The sequence below is a fragment of the Leptonotus elevatus genome, chromosome 10 (assembly GCF_054856555.1).
Source record: "Leptonotus elevatus isolate MCC_2025b chromosome 10, RoL_Lele_1.0, whole genome shotgun sequence".
Classification (NCBI taxonomy): Eukaryota; Metazoa; Chordata; class Actinopteri; order Syngnathiformes; family Syngnathidae; genus Leptonotus; species Leptonotus elevatus.
In genome coordinates this window covers 6282389-6301415 of record NC_141248.1, presented here as the reverse complement: position 1 = coordinate 6301415, position 19027 = coordinate 6282389, and the positions used below count along the sequence as shown (strand labels likewise).

Genomic DNA, 19027 nt, shown 5'->3' with positions numbered 1-19027 from the left:
GGGAACAATACATTGTTACATAAGTAGTACAATGCATTTACACAAATAAGCAATAATACGCGGACTACTTTTCATTGTTAAAAGTGTTATTTCTTCAGTAATGTTCCATGAAAAGATAGAATTAAATAACTACAGAAGTGTGATGGTTGTACTCACTTTTGTAACATACTGGAAATGTAATGGAAAACAATAGATGTGAACACGACAAAGAGATATTGTATGTAGACCACTAAAATAGCTATTTAGAATCACAATGTCAAAAACAGAAGAGAAATTCTCCTTAACAGAGGCCTGCGTGCCACCAAAATACTTGAGCTTGGAATAAGCTGTTATTTTAAGTTAAAAGTAAAGCACAGCGCAACAGCCGCAGTGCAACTCTTTCAAAAGGCTTTACGCACGGAAGCGCACATCATTCCTTTGGGCTCGGAGATGCATCACACGATGTTTTAACAAAAATCGAGTTGAAAGACAGTTTGTCAAAGCATAAATAACTGAAGCCACCCAATGGAATTGCTGGTGTCCCTTGACTAATTTCCAGAAGTTCAACATTCACCACTCAACACTTTCAGTGTGTTCGTTTGAAAATGTGTTTCATGAAATTGAAATTGTAACTTTGTAGCATTATAGGATTTAAACTATAGCCTACGTCAAACTCTCATGCCTTAGTAAGCAAAGCCAAAGCAATGGTGGAAGGTAATAATATTACTATTTTCCATTGTATGAACAACATTGGAACTTCGAGTATATAGATAATACATTGCTTTGATTGTTGCTTTGAGCAGTTTAAATGGTGTTTTTTCAAAAGACACTGATATGGCTGAGTGAGGTTATGAAAATTGATCAACTGTTATAAAAACAATATATAATAGAAACCTTATTTTTAAACATCATTTTATCTGACTATGTCTATGCCACATTAATTGCATTAAGTTACTCTATTGGCAATAAAGAGAAAAAAAATATTATCGTCCTCTCTATCCATCCAAGTGGGGGGAAAAAAACAAACTTTTCAAACGCCATGCTTACATCTTATCGTGACTTTGAATTCAACAGCTTTAGTAAGTGTGGCTCTGGGTGTGACAGAGCTCAATGTATCACAGACGTCACCTTTCACAATCATGTACACACACCTGGCAAAGCCTGCTCAAAATGTCACTGCTGTATTGTTGTTGTTTGGGGATCATGAGATTTATAATTGGCTCTGTTTGCAGGGGCCTCCAGGTGTGTTCATAATACAAAGTGTTAAGTACTAATGTCTGCTTCTCATGGTTACAAGAATATGTTAAAATAATAAAATGCATCCAAATTACTACTCTTCCAAGTATGACCATGCTATTTTTCAGATGCTGGAACGTCTCAGACTCCATACCAGGGGTACTGGTCTCATTTTGTAAAAAAAATAAAAATAAAATAAGGGGGGGAAAAAAGTCCAAAGTCATTTTACCAGGTTGGAAAAAGTCTTAGCTAGGATTGGCTGGTTTATTATGGTGCAGGTTAAGGTAGGGTTGAGCAAAACTAAACTAATCTGAGGTACTGTATAGTTTGTACATAAATTATAAACAGCATGGAGTCACATTCAGGTTCTACTTTGTGTACGCACTTCTGAATGAGCCGTGCATTTCCCTCCAGTTTCCTGGATTGTTTCCTTTTGTCTAAGCTGTCTGTTTTTAGTAACAGCAGGATCCAGGAGGTGAGGCAGGGCTCTACAAAGCACTAAACAGTTCAAAAGACACCCGTTGTTTGTGAGACACACAAATCGAGCAATTCCTCAAGGTGTAATCCATGTACACTTTTGTCCTTTTTGTTCTATCTAAGCACATGTGTGATTTTTTTTTCTTCTCTTTTCCTCCCATGTGTTACAGATTCATCCCAGGACCTAACAACGAGCTCCCATCGCAGGACTCGGCGCCAGCCTTTCCCCCTCATCTACCCTTTCTCTTCCTGACGACTGGTGTAAAACTATTACATCCAAGGCTGGTGACTGGATTACCTGGGACCACAGAAAGGATATCCACCTAGATAAAACAGCTTTGCTCGCGTTGTGCCAAGGATTTCAAAGCGCACTAATCCTCTGTTTGATCAAGGAGCCCCATGTTGGTGAATCTCCTCATCCACACAGCTGCGGCCAGCTTGCCACCAACTCTCTCCCAGTTCCTTCTCACTCTGTGCGCCGCACATCAACTCAAGCAGCTCAGTCGGGGTCATTTTGAGGTTGTTTGAACATTATGTGAAGACTTTCACCCCGACTGTGGAAAAGGTAAAGCCGCTGAGACGCTCACATGGACCTGAGCATGGAACTAAAAGCACAAAGGCGGGAAATTACCCTGATATAATTGTCTTTCTGCGTGGATAGCTGCCTTTGTGTTTGACTTGCTTACAAGACGGCTTTGTAGGACTACCTAGGAGTGAGAACGAATTAGCAGCCTATGCGGAGTTAATCAAGAAATAAAAAAATTTGTGGCTCAAAGGTCTGCCCTTATGGTCTCAACTTTGTGGTCAATAATGAACATTTGATTTGACTTCTTGACCTTAAAGGCATGTATTCTACAGCGCTAGTTTTCTTTGTATGTAAGAACACGTGTGCGTGTGTATATAATTATATAAATAAAAGACATATACGACAGCAGATCCAGCAAACTGAAAACTATATTTAAGACTCTGTTAGGAGCTTAACCCCCACTGTGGTATATTGTTTTGTTTTTCCCTTCCACTGCTTTAATTGTACTGGAAAAGGTATAATGATAACTGTAAAAATAACTGTTACTGGTCATGTTGCAGTGTTGCTGGTCAAACCAGAACATGCTGGTAAAGATGAGGAAAACAATGTATAGGACTGCCTCACTAACCAACATTGTCTGAGGTTTCTACTCAAACTGGCAACTATTGCAGGAAAATAAAATGTACCCGATTTTCATTTTTCGGTTATTTTAACCACTGGTAAACCCTAACCGCAGGTTAAATTCTTAACCCGGCATTAGCTAACCGACCATTAAATATGCCTTGTTCAAAACATGGTTAATCACATTGTTAGTTAACGGCACTGTTAAAGTTAACCGTGTTCTTAATGCACCAATATATCCCACAATTACTCATTTTGTTTACTTCTGGATTTGCTAAAAACAATTTTTTTAAATGGATAACCAAATGGTATCAAGCACAAAAAAGAAGCAGGAATCGAGGAAAATGTAATTCAGTCCATGGTTAAAACTAGCTAGCTAGCTAACTAGCTAACTAGCTAACTGGACAGTGCTGTCAGAAAGAGATTCCAATGAAGTCAAGGGAGTAGCACCAAGAATATTGATGTAGGTAAAGGAGACCGATATGACTTGAAGGCCAATAAAACTTGAAGACCGGGGAAGGACCGCCGCCACCAGAAATTAGTCATGCTACAAACCGCACCATAGACTTTATGTGTGACTCGGCAAGTTTCAATGGTGTCCCGGATTCTAGTGGCCTTGAGACAGATTCTAAGTAGCAGTATAAGTCATAAAAATAGCCAAATTACAGATGAAATAGTTTATTTAGACACAAATTTTAGATAATGCACCTACAAAATGTAACGCAGTATAACCACATGCTTACTGTTAAAAACTTTCCAGCGTTCTTCAGGTGTGTTAACTTTAACATCAAGCTAACAGCCGGTTAGTTAAAGTTAAATGAGTCTTGAACAACAAGATAACGGTAAAGTTAACGGTCGGTTGAATCTACTTAACCAGTGGTTAAAAAATTACCGAGTTTTGAACAACTGGTCACTGCAGGATAGCCTATCTTAATTGGAACATTGTGTCTCTTGCTATTGAAAGTGGTCTTAAGTAATCTGTGAACGTTTGCTGTGTAGATGTACTTTTCACACACCAGGCTGTGACAATTCAGGTGAAATATTCGGAACTATTGACAACCGCTGAGAGAAATGCTGTTATCCCCTAGTAGAGATCTGAGTACATTACAGGAGAGCCTCATGAGAAATAAAAATGGTTTTCTATACTGATTTGCAGTTCCGTTCCTGCAGTGATGTGTGAGGAAAATGATTACTTGAATATGTTGTAATATCTTGTCCTTTATATGATGTATTAACATTGTAAAGAGGCGTTTTGCTTGAGTGAATAAGCAATCAACAACAACACATGGCCAATATGGTACGTGGCTTCCAGGCTAACAAACATGTAGTAAACACACAAACAATTCAGTGATGCTTCAGCTCTGTTATTCCCCTGCTATTCGGTTGGATTTGTCAGGATAGCACATTCAATTCATTCAGGCAATTAGAATAAAGATTTCCAATATTATGCCAGGCCAACTACAACATCAAGCTCTTCTCTGTTCATTTGAGAGTTTTTTCTCCCAGCGGATGCACTACTTCTACGCATTCATCATTGCAGAATGCGTCGAGTTTCATGGAGCGCAGAACCTCACTAAACTGTTATGAAAAGCTATGAAAAAGACAAATGTGACAGATTATGAGTGAATACTCAAAAGTTGGCATAGCTTTTTCTCCAGATAATGACCTGTTTACTCTTTGTAGTATCGTATAAAAAGATTAATTTGGCCATTGGGCCTCACTGAGGCCATTTCGCCAGTGTCTTGCTGTGAAGATTATGCAAATGTTTGGTTTGCCTGTATCGAAAATCAAGGAATTCTCTTTCCCTTGTACAATTTTAAGTGAATTTTTACTTTAAGGCTTTTTTCAATGTCTTCCTTTAGACACTTTTTAGTTCAATGCACAAAAGATGGAGTCTTGCTGTGGAGGGAGGCCCTGCTCCATTTTTGACAGTAATGCAGCATGAATAGATAACAGTAGATGGTCCTCCTCCATCCACACTTAAGTGCAATCTCAAAAGTGAGGCATCCATCAAGGCCCGATGACCTCCTGCGGAGACACGGAGGCAGCTGTGTCCTCATCTCTCTGGATGGCTAATCAACGATTGACAGCAAGGGTAACCCTTTTAGCACGTAAATGCCAAACTGTGTTGATAGTTATGTTGCGAACTTCCAAGGACGTCTCAAGTGAATGTTGTCCCATGCAGATATTAAATGCTTGGTTTGCTTCAAGAGCTTTTACTGCCTCCCTACCCTTTGACTGTACTTTCTGCCTGGATCTTATTATCTGGTTCATACTTTGTAACTATTTCACGTAACTGCAATTTAGGCAAGCACATTATTGGAAATGTTGTGTTGTATAATTATAGTCATTATGATCAGAAGTCAAAGTGACTTTAAAAATAATATTTGCAGGACCTGGCCTGTCTCTATAAATGACTGCTAATGTGCTTTCACTAGTAGCAGTTTAAATAACTACTGGAAACCCTTTTGACTTGTAAATTACTCTTGCTCACCCATGGCCATAATGAAGATAAGTGGTATAAAATGGATGAGAATTAATAACAGTCTTGTGTTGAAGTTGATTGCCACACGAGAAAGGAATTGACTGTATAATTTACAGGAAATAACTGGGTAAAAAGATCCCAGCTAATTCTTGTAAAATCTCAGTACATTACTGTAGTTGTTTTGTTTTTTTACAAACATTTACTGTACATAAATTAAAGCTACGTACTGTATTTACAGCAATTCACTGTAATCTAGTTTACAAGAGTTTCTTGTATTCTACGTAATTTACAGGAATTTACTGGCAACTAAAGTTATTAACATAATACAGTATGTCGTTGTAACATCCATCCATCCATTTTCTTAGAAGGGTCACTGGAGCCTATCCCAGCTGGCTTTGGGCAGTAGACGGGGTACACCCTGAACAGGCAGTGGCCAGCCAATTGCAGGACAGAGATGAACAACCATCTACACTCACAATCACACCTCGGGACAACTTAAGTGCTCAATTAACCGGCCATGCATGTCTTGTAATGTGGGAGGAGACCCGAGCACTTGGAGAAAACACACACAGGCACGGGGATCGAGAACATGCAAACTCTACCCCGGTAGGCCAAAGCCCAGACTCGATCTCACACCCTCAGCACTGTGAGGCGGACGTGCTATCCGGTCACCCTTGATGTAAAATCAATCCTCGTTCAGCAGCCCAGTGCATGAATGTTAGCTGTAATGTTGCCTGTTTATCGGAGAAATGCGATGTGAAGACAAAGCAGACTGTCCTCGCGCTAAATTATTACTCTTGTCCTTGCTCCGGTGACAAAACAGGATCCACTATTTGTTTCTTCTCCTATTGATACCTGCCAAAATCCAACAACACAGTATTTACCTGTAATCCACATATATGCATGCCAAAACATAGTTGCTGTAAAATATACAGTATTTTACCGCTAATTATACAGCAAATGACTGTACTTTGTTTTTACTCATAATGCACTCAGTTTTACCCATAATGCATTGCTGTATACAGTTAAATACTGTAAAATTAAAAAACAAGAAAATACTGTATTTTTTTTACAGTAGATTTTACATAAATTTGTTACAGTGCACCGTTGTAAAAGCCAGAAGTGTTATTTTTTATTAGTCCACACTTTAAACCTTTTTGAAACTTGTTCCAGGCAAACTTCCCAAATATAAAAAAAAGAAAAAGAAAAAGAAAGGAAAACAGAGACACAATCTGGCTCATGCACAATATAACTTACTCTTGTGATGTGTAATATCTCATGCCCATCAAACATCAATATGGTACCCTTTAAAACAAATTATTTCCAAGTCTGTGCCTGCTAAAAAGTACTGAAACAAACTGTAAAGTATAGCTGCACTTCACGACTCTACTTTGTTTTAGCTCATTATTTTAAATGTGGGGAACTGAGAGCCTCATGATATTTCACCCATCCCCAATTAAAGAGTGTCCCCACACAGGCAAATGATTGCTTGACATGACAGAAAATACAAAGTTGGTTTTAGAAAAACAGTGAGATTGGAAAACATAGGACATCAAACTAGTTGTGTTGGAAGCATCGCGAGAAAAGATGAATAAACTATTTACAAAGTTATTAAGTGGAAGGCTAGTTTCCTTTTCACAAGCTGTTTTGGGTCTTAAAATTTATTTTAATACACTGCTAAGTAAAATGAAATGAAAACATGATTATCACAATTGAACTTAGTCACACATAAATGGAATCAACCAATCTAGTTCAATATGGCAGCAATAATGACTCAAAATGGTCAACTAACAAGGAATGGTATCAGAATTTGTACCCAGAAATAATTTCCCCCTCATATAGGAGGATCCTTTCTGCATGATTCTTGACTGTTTGTGCATTTTCTCATGGTCTTGAGACAGTATCACCCGCCCACAAAAGTTGCAAGCAAGATGGCAAATCTAGATGTATTATGTTCTCTTTGTTTATTTACTAGCAATGTAATGCTCATGTGACAAAGGAGTCACAGCCATAACACCATGGAGCATTTAACATTCATGTCTTCATTATACGTTGTTACCCTTTCATACTGCACTTAGCACAGGCTGAGACCTGCTGAGAGAAATGATGACGTGGACAAACTGTTTGCTGTGGTCAAAGCTCTTCCAAGACCGCTAACTCTGGTTGGAAAGGATGGTGCATCCCTTTAATGGCTGGACTGACCGCAAAAATCTGTGTTACATCCGCCCAGCCCGTCAGATTAACTCCTGTCTGGCCCCGCGGGTGCTCCCTCTAGGAAGATTTTATTTCACCATCTCTTATGAAACATCACACCAGATGCCCTCTAATGGTAGTTCACACCATCTGAGGTAGCAAATCCTGGTCCAGACAGTAAAAACCTTGCCACAGTTTGGCTTTAGCTGCAGGTGATTCTATTCAATTGGCTGCCGGGTACCTCGTTTACCTGCCAGTTGAGTAGAAGTACCTATGACTATGACTGAAGCAGGGTTTTTACTTTCTGGACCAGGATTTTCCACATCTGCAAACCTGGCTTCCTCTCATTAAAGGAAATAAACGAGAGACTACTGTACTGTGATACTGTTTATTGCCACTAGGTAACAATATAAGCCTGGCAACACTTTCCTCTTCATTGTGTTTCAGGCTCTTCAACCTGTTTATTTTACTTTTATTATACAATGATGGGGTGTTCTCCACGCTTGTAATAACAACTAAGTATCAGCAACAGCTTATTATGAAACTAAGTTATTCACTTTATATTATTTCCTGTGGGAAACGGTACTGGAAGTATTATTTTTTTTTTTTTGAAAGTTCGAGATTGAAGTTTGACTGAACTGATGAGATTAAAACCTCAACAACAGTTGAACTGAATTCCAATGCATAACAAAATCTAAATCCATATCTGTAATGTTACTGGGAATAGCTTGAAATGTTGAGGAGTAGGAAAGAAACTGAGGTAGACTGTACTTTTTTGTCTGTGTGAAGGTCAGAACATGTCGTTAGGCCCTTGCATGAAAAGTCCACATAGCAAGCTGCCCTTCAGGCAGATTTGTGCAAACAGAAAACTCTTGTGTCAGTCCAAACCAGCCCACACACCAAGTACAGTAAACTTATTGTCAAGTTGAAAGTTTTGACAAAGTACAGAAAGAAATGTTCTTGCCTACGCACTCAACTGCAAGTTTTTCTCATAGTACTGGAGTTTTGCCAATGGAAAAGCAACAATACCAGGTACGTTGAGCTTTACCAAGTCACTGAGGTACTGTGGGGTAGAGGACAGTAGCCCAAAACTTTAACCTACATTGTCTGTGTACCTGTAATCTGTGTGTGCATGACAACAACAAGCTATGAGGTTCTCCCTATCAATGATTCCAGCCTCAACCACTCAACTCTATTTTTCTTTGCTTTTCGAGGCTCATAAATATTGTATTTGGACCTAGATGAGACAGAGCTGTACTACAGAGTCAAGTCAATCTCATATGGATTCAACACTGTTGCTTGATCAAGACAGGCGAAATATAAATACCACGCCGGACCTCTCCACAGTGCCAAGAACACTCACAGGTGTCCTAGACTGAATCAGGTTAAAGGCTGCCAAAGTGACATTTTATATGGATTACCATAATCTACTTCACAGGTGCTAATATACAATTACGTTTGAGTAACAAATCAATATGGAGTAGCAACAAGCACAGCAACACACAGAAGGGCAGATAAACCCCTTTATCTCAGTAGGCAGCGCAGTCACCCCTACTGCGAGAATGTAATGTCAACATGAGCACAGAGCAGAAACCAATTTAGATGTTATTCCCACGACAGCACAAGGGTATGACTGTCCAAAGCTTTGCTGTTTTGTATTACCTTCCTCGCCTTGTTTTTCCTAAAGCTGTTATCCCAAATAAGATGGTGTCTTTCTCAAGATGCTGGCCATTGATCTACATTGGAAGTGAAAGACTTCTGCCTGACCCATCAACACTATTTATTTATTTGTCGTGACACACTCGACAGGCAGATGTCACAAAAGGTCAAAGACTTGTTGCTTATGATGCATGGGACTTTGTTTGAAAGGCACTTCAAATTAACAAAGTCATTACGACATTGGCAGCCATTCAATATACAGGCATAAATATTGATCTTTCGTGCTGAAACGGAAATGAGCAGGGCGCCCTTTTTCAAGCTATTTTCATTCGCCAGAAATGCTTTTGATTTTGAAGAAGTTGTTTTCCAGTGTTGGGAATAACGCAGTTTAAACTAATGGTAACTCTGTTTTTTTTTAATACAACCAATTCGTTTTGCCATACTTGAAACTCAGTTTTCGTTATTGTACATTAAACACGTTGCGTTACAATTTATTTTATTATTTAAGTCCGTGTACCAGACATGATCTGATCTGATCGGCCTGCAAAACGGCAAGACTGCATCTGGAAAGGTCGTGCCTTCCGATGACGTGACAATAAGACAGCTCCAATTGAACAACATTAAACATTTATTTTCGTACAAAGTAAAATTGTTATGATTGTTTTAAATGTATGTGTTAATCTTTCTTAATGAAAAGGGAGGTGGGGGGGCTGTACTCAGGGTCTTATTACATCACTTTTGCTTGTCGGTACTAGGCGTGTGACGATATATCGATATCGTGATAAATCGTGATACTTTGTCTCCCGATAGATTATCGATACGCCTATGCAAGTATCGCAATATGTGTAGTTTATATACAGCCACTATAACGGCTCCATTGTTAATTACTTATTGAGCAATTACTTGGCAGGCCGCTAGGGGGAGCACCTCATAAGAGTGGCGGGGAAATGTACGGAAGTCTTCAGGCGAAGAAGAATCATGAGCTTACTTTTACTTGTGTAAGACATCTATTATCTGTCCAGCAACTGACTCAGTTTTGCACACGTAACATTTTAAAACATATTTTATGGTTCGACTTTTTGAAACACACAATTTCTGAGGAATAATAATATTGATTTAATATTTAAGTAATTTTATTTATTTACTTTTGCAATGTTACACAAAAAATCGTAACAGTTTATAAAATGAAACAATTCTCTATGTAACTGACTGACATGTTGCATGACAATAGTGTTTAAGAAAGACACAAATGTGTTCACAGAAAGAGGTCTCTGTTAAGAAGACATTTGTATTCGTTTAGAAAAAATACACTTAAGTACTCACTGTGAAGAAGACACCAGTTTTAATATTTTGTTTCGGTGAAAAAATTCTCATTGAAAAAAACCGCATGAATTTATGTCTTGAGTAGTTTTATCGTAGATTATCGTGGATTTATTACCTGACCAATATAGCGATAATCGCGGTATGGTCATATCATGAGATAATCGTTATCGTGAGCCTTCGGTTGATTTGCTGTTCCCATTATTATTTTACATGGAAAACAGCTTTCTTCTGATTGGTTGGCTCCCATTACTGGGTGCCCTGTTTCTATCGCAGGATGTTCTGATAAAGGAAGGGATGTAAGGACTTGTACAGGAACTGCCCTCTCCGTCGGCCCTCGATCGACACGTAATCACTGTGCGACGGTGTCACCCGTGACGTTACCCAAGCACATTGCAAAAATCAGAACAACAACAAGGGAAGAGGAAATCTTGGGCGGTTGCTGTTTTTCAGTTTTTTCTGTTTGTGTACATAGCGTGGATGGATGGTTTGAGTGAGAGGAGACGGCGTCTAGATGAAACATTTGAAAAGGCTAAAGAGTGGAAAGAAAATAGGCAAAGGACTTTTAGTATAGTTCTTTTGGGGGAAGAGTCCTTAGTCGAGATAAATGCATGTCATTGTCGCAATGGATACAAACAGAAGGTATTTTTATAGCACTTAAAAAGTTCATACCTACCCTCAAGTAGGACCTCCATTCGGACCGATATAAGTCTCTGTAAGTGGCCCTGTGGGGGAGGCTCCTGTGGCGGGGACACGCACATATAGGGCTGCCCCCGTAAATTTAGCCCGAAGTTCCTGCGATGGAAACGGGGCTCATGTCTCTTCATTGTGTTGGCTCTGTTGAAATTCAGCAGGCCATCAGGGGAATTGTAGCTAGCCACGGTGCACTCCGTTGCTGCCGCGTTTTCCCTGGAGGGATTTTTTTCTCAGTTTTCTTTCCCCCTATTCTCTCCATGTTAATGCCGTGCCACCTCGTGCCCACCCAGCGAGCCCTTTGAGGCGGATTGACCAGCGCAAAGCCTCTCAGCTGTACACTTAAAAAAAAAAAACTATCTCCACGGTGACGCCACATGCTCGCTCAGAGCACTCTGAGGCTGACTGACCAATGTGTATGTTCCACTTAGTCAAACACAAACCATGTCAGACTCATTTTGTCCTATGTTATGCATAACAGTGGAGAATATGGATTTTGATGGCATAGGACCTTTAATGTGACATCTACATGCCTGTAACATAAATCAAATTAAGCCCGCCGTGAGCTATTTTCATTAAAGAAAATAATTATCAGTGTACTCTGTGGCTTTCTTTACACACCAATTCGGAAAATCTGTTAGTCATTTTAACTCCTGCAGGGGTTTGTGGTAGACGTGGTTTGAACGTGTTGCAGTTGAGCTGGTCAACATTGTGTTGTGTAGAGTGAGATGTACGTTGGAATACCCTCCATGGCTGTCCTTCCTGTTTGGCTGTGTGTACACATTCCTACATACTACGATTGAAACGTTATTTGCCCTTGGATAGTAGACTGATGATTTTCTGTCCTCTGTCATAGTGAAATGTTTCAAACTCACGTGACACAAATTGAGAGTCGTTGTCAAACACCAGCTCCTTGGGGTCACCTTCTCTGCTAAAGACTGCAGATAAAAACTGGACAGGTTAGCCCTGGCCACTTGCTGAGGTAATCAATAAATGTGATCAACAAACAACAGTCTTTTGGTGTCTTATCGAAGGGCTCAACCACATTGACAGCTACCTTTTCCCATGCCCCTTCAGGGAATGTTACAGTGAAGTAATGTGGGTGGCTGCATAATAGCTATATCTACTTGTTATTTGACTAGCATGTTATTCATGATTACGTGGCTGCCTTGACCTGGGCATCAATACCCGGCAAGGTATATGATTCTCTGAGTCTCCGCAAGTACCCTTGCGGGTGGCACGAGCAACTTAATAGCTAAACAGTTTGTCGCGTTTATGCGTTATGGCTTCCTTTTATCACCTCTGTTACAATTAGATATAGACATGGAAAAACAACTGTGTAGAGTAACAAAAATGCATGTTCGAGAGACGTGTTCATAACTAGCACCTAAGTAAAAAAAACAGATATGTGAGTAGCAAGGTTATTTTAGTTAACAAAAACTGACGAAAAAACTCAAACTATAATTTAAAAAAATGTCGTTAACGAAATAAAATAAAAACGAAAAAGCTTCTTTTTTTTTTTTTTTTACTAACTGAAACTACATTTTATGTTTACAAAACTAATCTCTTTAAATGTGTAGAATTATAAACTGAAGATATATCATCATAAAAGTTTGAAAGTGTACTAAAGTATTTCAGAGAGATCATGTGGAAGCTGATGATTTGAGAAAATGGGGTAGTAGTTATGGCAATGATTTTCACCATGATAGCATTAAGCACTGTATATTTCATAGCATTGGTGGTTTCTTTTATATATAATTGATTATCTTAGCCCTCAACAATCATAAAAAATGCCAGTGAAATCCTAGAGGGACTGTCTACAAATTACCTATAGATGACATATGTGCCACAAATCCCCATATCCAGTATTTATTTTATTTTTATTATTATTATGATTGCTTTAGTAATTCGCAGTGGTAGGACATACATTACCAATCAAAATTTAATGAATTATTATAATTATATATATGTCATTATGGAGTGAGGCATTTGTGTGACATAAATATTCACAAAAATAAAAACACCCTATATAGGTTCGACATAATTTGAATTTCTTGTATAAAAATATAATAATAATAACAATAAGAAGAAGAAGAAAAATAAGAATGATATAAAAATTTGACAAATCCAAATTATTTGATATGAAAATAGTTACTTTGTCTGGTCATGAGTTACTTTTGTTATGAAGTAATTATATTACTAACTCAGTTACTTTTTTAAGCAAGTAATGAGTAATTATAACTAAATACTTTTTTAACGTAACGTTCACAACACTAGTTACAACTAAATTTAAAAAACAAAACTCAAAACGAATTAAAAACTCACTAAAATGAAAATTCCAAATAATGTTAATAATAATAAGCCTGGTGAGTAGGTAGATACTACAGTAAACGAGCTCCTTTTGAGATGCATGCTAATGGCAATGCTAAGCTAATGTCCATGCTTTTCAATTCCTTTAATGGGATCCTGGGACATTACATTTACCAAAAGTTTGATTGAAACATACACAACTGTAACACTTCCCAATTTGTTTCCGCTCATGTTAATTGCATAGCCTTGAAAGACACCTGCTTTCTACTGAGTGACATTCTGGTTTATATGGACGTTGCAGAATCTCTACAACAAATCCAGTTGTGACTTTTACATGGTTAAGGCGGGTAAAATAATGATCACATAGCCTGCGGGAGAGTTTTGTAAGGTTCTAAAGAATGAAGAGAACACAATCAGCCTACTGTAAGTTTACAGTTGTAATTGTTGATTTAGTTTTAGTTCGATTTTAGTTTTTCTTGTGTATTCTCCTTTTGTCAAAGTCTCTCATTAAGTTTCATTGTGTCCACCTGTGTTTGTCAATCTGGTCCTGTGTGTCATCCAATCAGCTCCCTCAGCCAAGTGTGTCTTGTCCAGGTGTCTCTCGATGTCTCAACAGTTTGTTTATATTTATGCTGCATTCGCGGATGGTCGGAAGTCTGACTTTTCCGAGTTCAAACCAGGAAGTGTGTAAGGGAACACGGAACACTTGAACTTGGAAATTCCACCTTCAAAGTCGGGGAAAAAAAGTACCCTGACTTCACGGACAGACTAAAATGTGACGTCACTCTACAGTGGCGACCCCTTTGAAAACACAGACCGTGAATGGTAAAACACAATTTACTCGAGTAGAAAACTAGATACCTTTCTTCATTCATAAATACCCGACATGACTTCACATAACACAACCTACATGACAGTAGGCCGCTATCTCTCTGCATGAAATTATACGGTTAAATACTGAACTGTATGCAATGCTTATGAAATAAGATAAAAACAATAAATGAAGCAAAATTGCGAGAAAAAACAAACAATTTATCACAATTTACCATTTTGGTTGTTTACGCTATAAAATGTCTGTTTGACTGATGTTATTACTGTGATGCTATACATAGTTAGTGAAAATTAGGAGGTGATCAGTAATGTCATTAATCAGTAGACCACTGTGAGTTTCATTTAGCATGACATTGGTGAACTCGCTGTTCAGGGTTAGTCTCGGTGTTTGTTGAACATGCTTTGTGAAATGGACCCCAGGTCGGAAATGGGAAAAAACAACTCGGATATATCCGACTTCCGACCATCCTCGAATGCAGCATTAGTTCCCTGCTTTCTCTCTGTCCTTATCGGTTCATTGTCCTTATCACTCCCAAATGCAAACAAAAACAAATAATGCATACAAAAATGACAATGTGGCAGCTACACCGCGATTCAGCATTTTTATTTTTTGATATGAGCATGACATTTGAATAATTTACACAATTTGTAATAAATACAGTAGTCTGTAGGTCATTATTCTCCAGCAGTCTTCCTAAAAACTTTGTGAAATAACTGTATTAATTTGGAGTTACATTATTAATAGCCAACAAATGTTTATTGTGAGTTCAAGATAATATTTGATCTAAAAAAGGTCATGGGTGATTTTTTTTAGTGCCTCTCTCTGTCTCTCCCTCTCTGTCTCTGTCTGTCTGTCTGTTTCTCTCTCTATTTATCTCTCTATCTCTCTATCTCTCTATCTCTCTATCTATCTATCCATCTATCTATCTATCTATCTCTCTCTCTATCTCTCTCTTTCCCTCTCTCGCTCTCTCTCAATGTCTGTCTGTCTGTCTGTCTCTCTCTCTCTATGACTCTCTGTCTGTCTGTCTCTCTCTCTCTCTCTCTCACTCTCTCTCAGTTTGTCTGTCTGTCTCTCTGTCTGTCTGTATCTGTCTCTGTCTCTGTCTCTGTCTCTGTCTCTGTCTGTCTGTCTGTCTGTCTGTCTGTCTGTCTGTCTGTCTCTCTCTCTCTCTCTCTCTCTCTCTCTCTCTCTCTCTCTCTCTCTCTCTCTCTATGATGTTAGCACAGACAGCACATTTCTATTCCAAGATTATTGCCTTTCTCACACTTTAATAAACATACAGTGTAGCAGTGTGTTCTGAGTACATAGCCCATAGTATGAAGTAATTTTGGACACCATCGACTTCAGGAAAGGTCAGGGTGCATCTTTTGACTCTGACTGACCGACTTAATATTGAACCGTTTATGCCATAAATACAAATATCGCTCAAGGTTTGCATTCTATTACAAAATGCAGCCACATTGAACAACTGCGTTTGAATAACACAATGCAGTACACATGAAAGCGTTCATTGTGTTGGATATTAAGTGAATGTGAAAGAAATGTATTTGAAAGGTTCTCCAGGTGAGAAATTGTGATGCTTTTATGCAACATGCTGCAGGCTCGTGCCGGGAATAGGTCCCATGCTACTGCTCTCATTTCACATATCACTGCTAGTGCATTTTTCTCAAGCGCTCAGAGCAAAACTATTTAAAGTCGCTCACCATGTGAAAACCTTAGTAAATGAATGTCTAGACTGTGTCATCGATTAAACTGCACATAGCTTCTTCTATGATTCATAAGCGGGGTGTGTGCACTCAGCCAAGAATAAAAAATAAAACATCTCGTTTTAATTTCAGCACTTGAAGAATTGCTTTGGCCATACAAATAGAATATAAAGTATACACCATATACTATATAATGTATGAGTCATTCAGTGTTGGCGATCGCCCTGATGAGTGATCAAAGTGATGGAAACATACAGAATAATGGCATCGGATGTCAAAATGCACTGTGCTAAAAAAAAAATTGTTTTTTATGCAGGCTTTGTTATTTATTCATTCAACCGAAATTCTTTACTTTGCTTCACTGTTATGTATAATTTATTATTAAAATAATCGTGCTTTGCAGCCATATACTCTAATTCACAATAATTCACACATAATTATATTATACCCATGGGAAGGAAATGTTAGAAGCTATTGTGTGTGTTTTTGAATGTGGGAGGAAGCTGGAGTTACTAGTATAAATACTATAAATGTAAAGGCTTTTTTAAATCGGTAAACAAATTACTAATGTGAATAAAATGTAGTAAGAAACGTACTCCCATTTATTTATGTTAGAATTGTGAATGTCCCTGATAAGGGTTAAACCACCTCCAAGCATCACCTTGAGCCAAATCTAAAATCCAATCAGTTGACAAGCTTACCTGAAAGCCCGCTGCCCACCTCTGGCTTTATTGTGTTAATCACACTTGATGATACTAAATGAAATCCATTTAAACACCCCCGGTTGCACAAATAATTTGTGTAGTCAGGTTGAAAGAGTTGGGAGTCAAAGGCTGCATAATTAGACAGGACGATTCTGAAACCTCATACAAGATGTAATTAAGGAAATTAATAAGGTGTCAGCCCCCTTTCACACGGTGCCCCTACTGATGATTAATCACAGCCTGGGCTAATTTGATTTGTGGCAAGGAAAGGGATGACTTGCTAAGTCAGTTAGGAGAACCCAAACCCGACAGCATATGACATTAATAAAACATGAAGAGTGGTGGTCCGGAGGAACCAACATACACTTGGAATCCATACCAAGCCATCCGATGAAAGATGTCTCTGGGTAGATTCACTTGTGACTTGCTTCAAGGAGAGGAATGCAGTATACGGTGTTGACAAGAGTGTTAAGCACTTCCGCGAATCCTAATACAGTATCTGTATCCCACATCCTATTCCATCATGGTTCGATATAAATGATCACCCAGTGGACCCGCATACTTTATGAACGTCAGTGCGGGCATGTTTCTCTCAGCATTATCAAAATACAGTATATCGTATGCAACTATACTTATACTTTATACCATTTTTTGGACCATGAGGCACACTTACAAAATCCTTTATTTTTCTCAAAAATCAACCGTGTGCCTTGTAATCCGTAGAGCCGTATTATAGTAGCCGTAATGTGTAAAACGCAAAAAACACAACATCACATTAAAAATCACAGAAATAAATAATGACTGACACACAGACAGATTTCAGTAACTGCCGAGCAAAAAGATAATGGTGAGTGCAATAGCTTGTTTACAGCGCGATAACATTTGGCATTAGCTAAAGTAAAAACACAACCACCAGTCGCCAGATTGACTAGCGATGTTCCCTTCCGATCTCCCGTGTAGGTGCACGGCAAACGAAAGCGAGTGACACACAGCAACACCCGATATTTCATGTCCGGTCTGGTAATAGCGCTACGCTAAATCTATCAATTAGAATAAACTATTTAAAATACAAAGCTTTACAAAGATAACACGCTAATGACTCCATGAAATATGTTGTTTACTTGTTATACTTGTGTGAACAATAAGCATTTTTCAAGCATTGGACTTTTTATCATCTTTCACATATCATGTCAGTTATTTAATTTTTTTGTCGTGAACTTGAGATAAAACAAATCACACATTCGATTATTCATTTTCCTTTCCTAGTCAGCTTCAGTAAATGTGTTATGTGAACTTTATTTCTGTGATGCACACCACGCCGCATTTGGTCATAAATGCATGAAATAATTATAGGATATGAAAAGGTTAGGGACATTCCCGTATTGATTGGACATGATGATGTGCAATATAAGAGAAAAAATGGATGAGGGACAAGAGATCAAGCTACAATTTTTATTTTTTTTAAAGGCACCAAAGAAAACCTGGCTGAACTCAACTCACACCTTACTCTTCATGGTAGCAATAAGATAGATAGATTAGATAAATAGAAGGATGGATGGATGGATGGATGGATGGATGGATAGATAGATAGATAGATAGATAGATAGATAGATAGATAGATAGATAGATAGATAGATAGATAGATAGATAGATAGATAGATAGATGGATAGATAGATAGATAGATAGATAGATAGATAGATAGATAGATAGATAGATAGATAGATAGATAGATAGATAGATAGATAGATAGATAGATAGATAGATAGATAGATAGATAGATAGATATCCAATGAAGAGAGAGAAAAGGGACAAATTGTGCTTTTAAAAGCACATGTCCCATGGTCATTTCACCCACACGCACACTTGAACAAGATGTTGCATCTCAGGGGGTACATGGAAACATTTAATAATTTATTTCCCAGTCCAGTTCAATAATCTGTGGCACAGCCACGCCAATAGCACTACAGCGTGGGTGTCAACTCAAGTGCCACATTACAGTTTAGGTCCTAGTATTTCTAACATAATCCACCAAGACTAAACCTGGTGGATTAGATTAAAACCAGATCGGATCCAAAATTGGGTATTTTAAACCACATTTAATCTTGAAAATTCAAATCGAAATTTGGAAATCCAATCTTGCCTTTAACTCTTTGACCGCCATAAACGTTATGAAACGTTTAGTATAAACCTACGGAAGGGCGCCAAGGACGTTAAAAGACGTTCACTATGTTTTTTTTTTGTTTTTTTTGGAAACGGGTGGAGGAAAGCCTTGGGCAGCTGTG

At 38.3% G+C, this 19027-nt stretch overlaps 1 protein-coding gene across 2 annotated transcripts in view; it reads left to right on the top strand.

Annotated features, from left to right (window-relative positions):
• tafa1b (TAFA chemokine like family member 1b) overlaps positions 1–3988 on the top strand; it is a 149518-nt gene extending 145530 nt beyond the window's left edge. For both annotated transcript variants that reach the window (XM_086087786.1, XM_086087785.1), the window contains one exon: positions 1863–3988. In XM_086087786.1, coding sequence (XP_085943912.1) covers positions 1863–1880 — 18 coding nt within the window. In that variant the 3' untranslated portion in view covers positions 1881–3988. The remainder of the gene's footprint in view (positions 1–1862) is intronic.
• The last annotated feature ends 15039 nt before the right edge of the window (positions 3989–19027 follow it).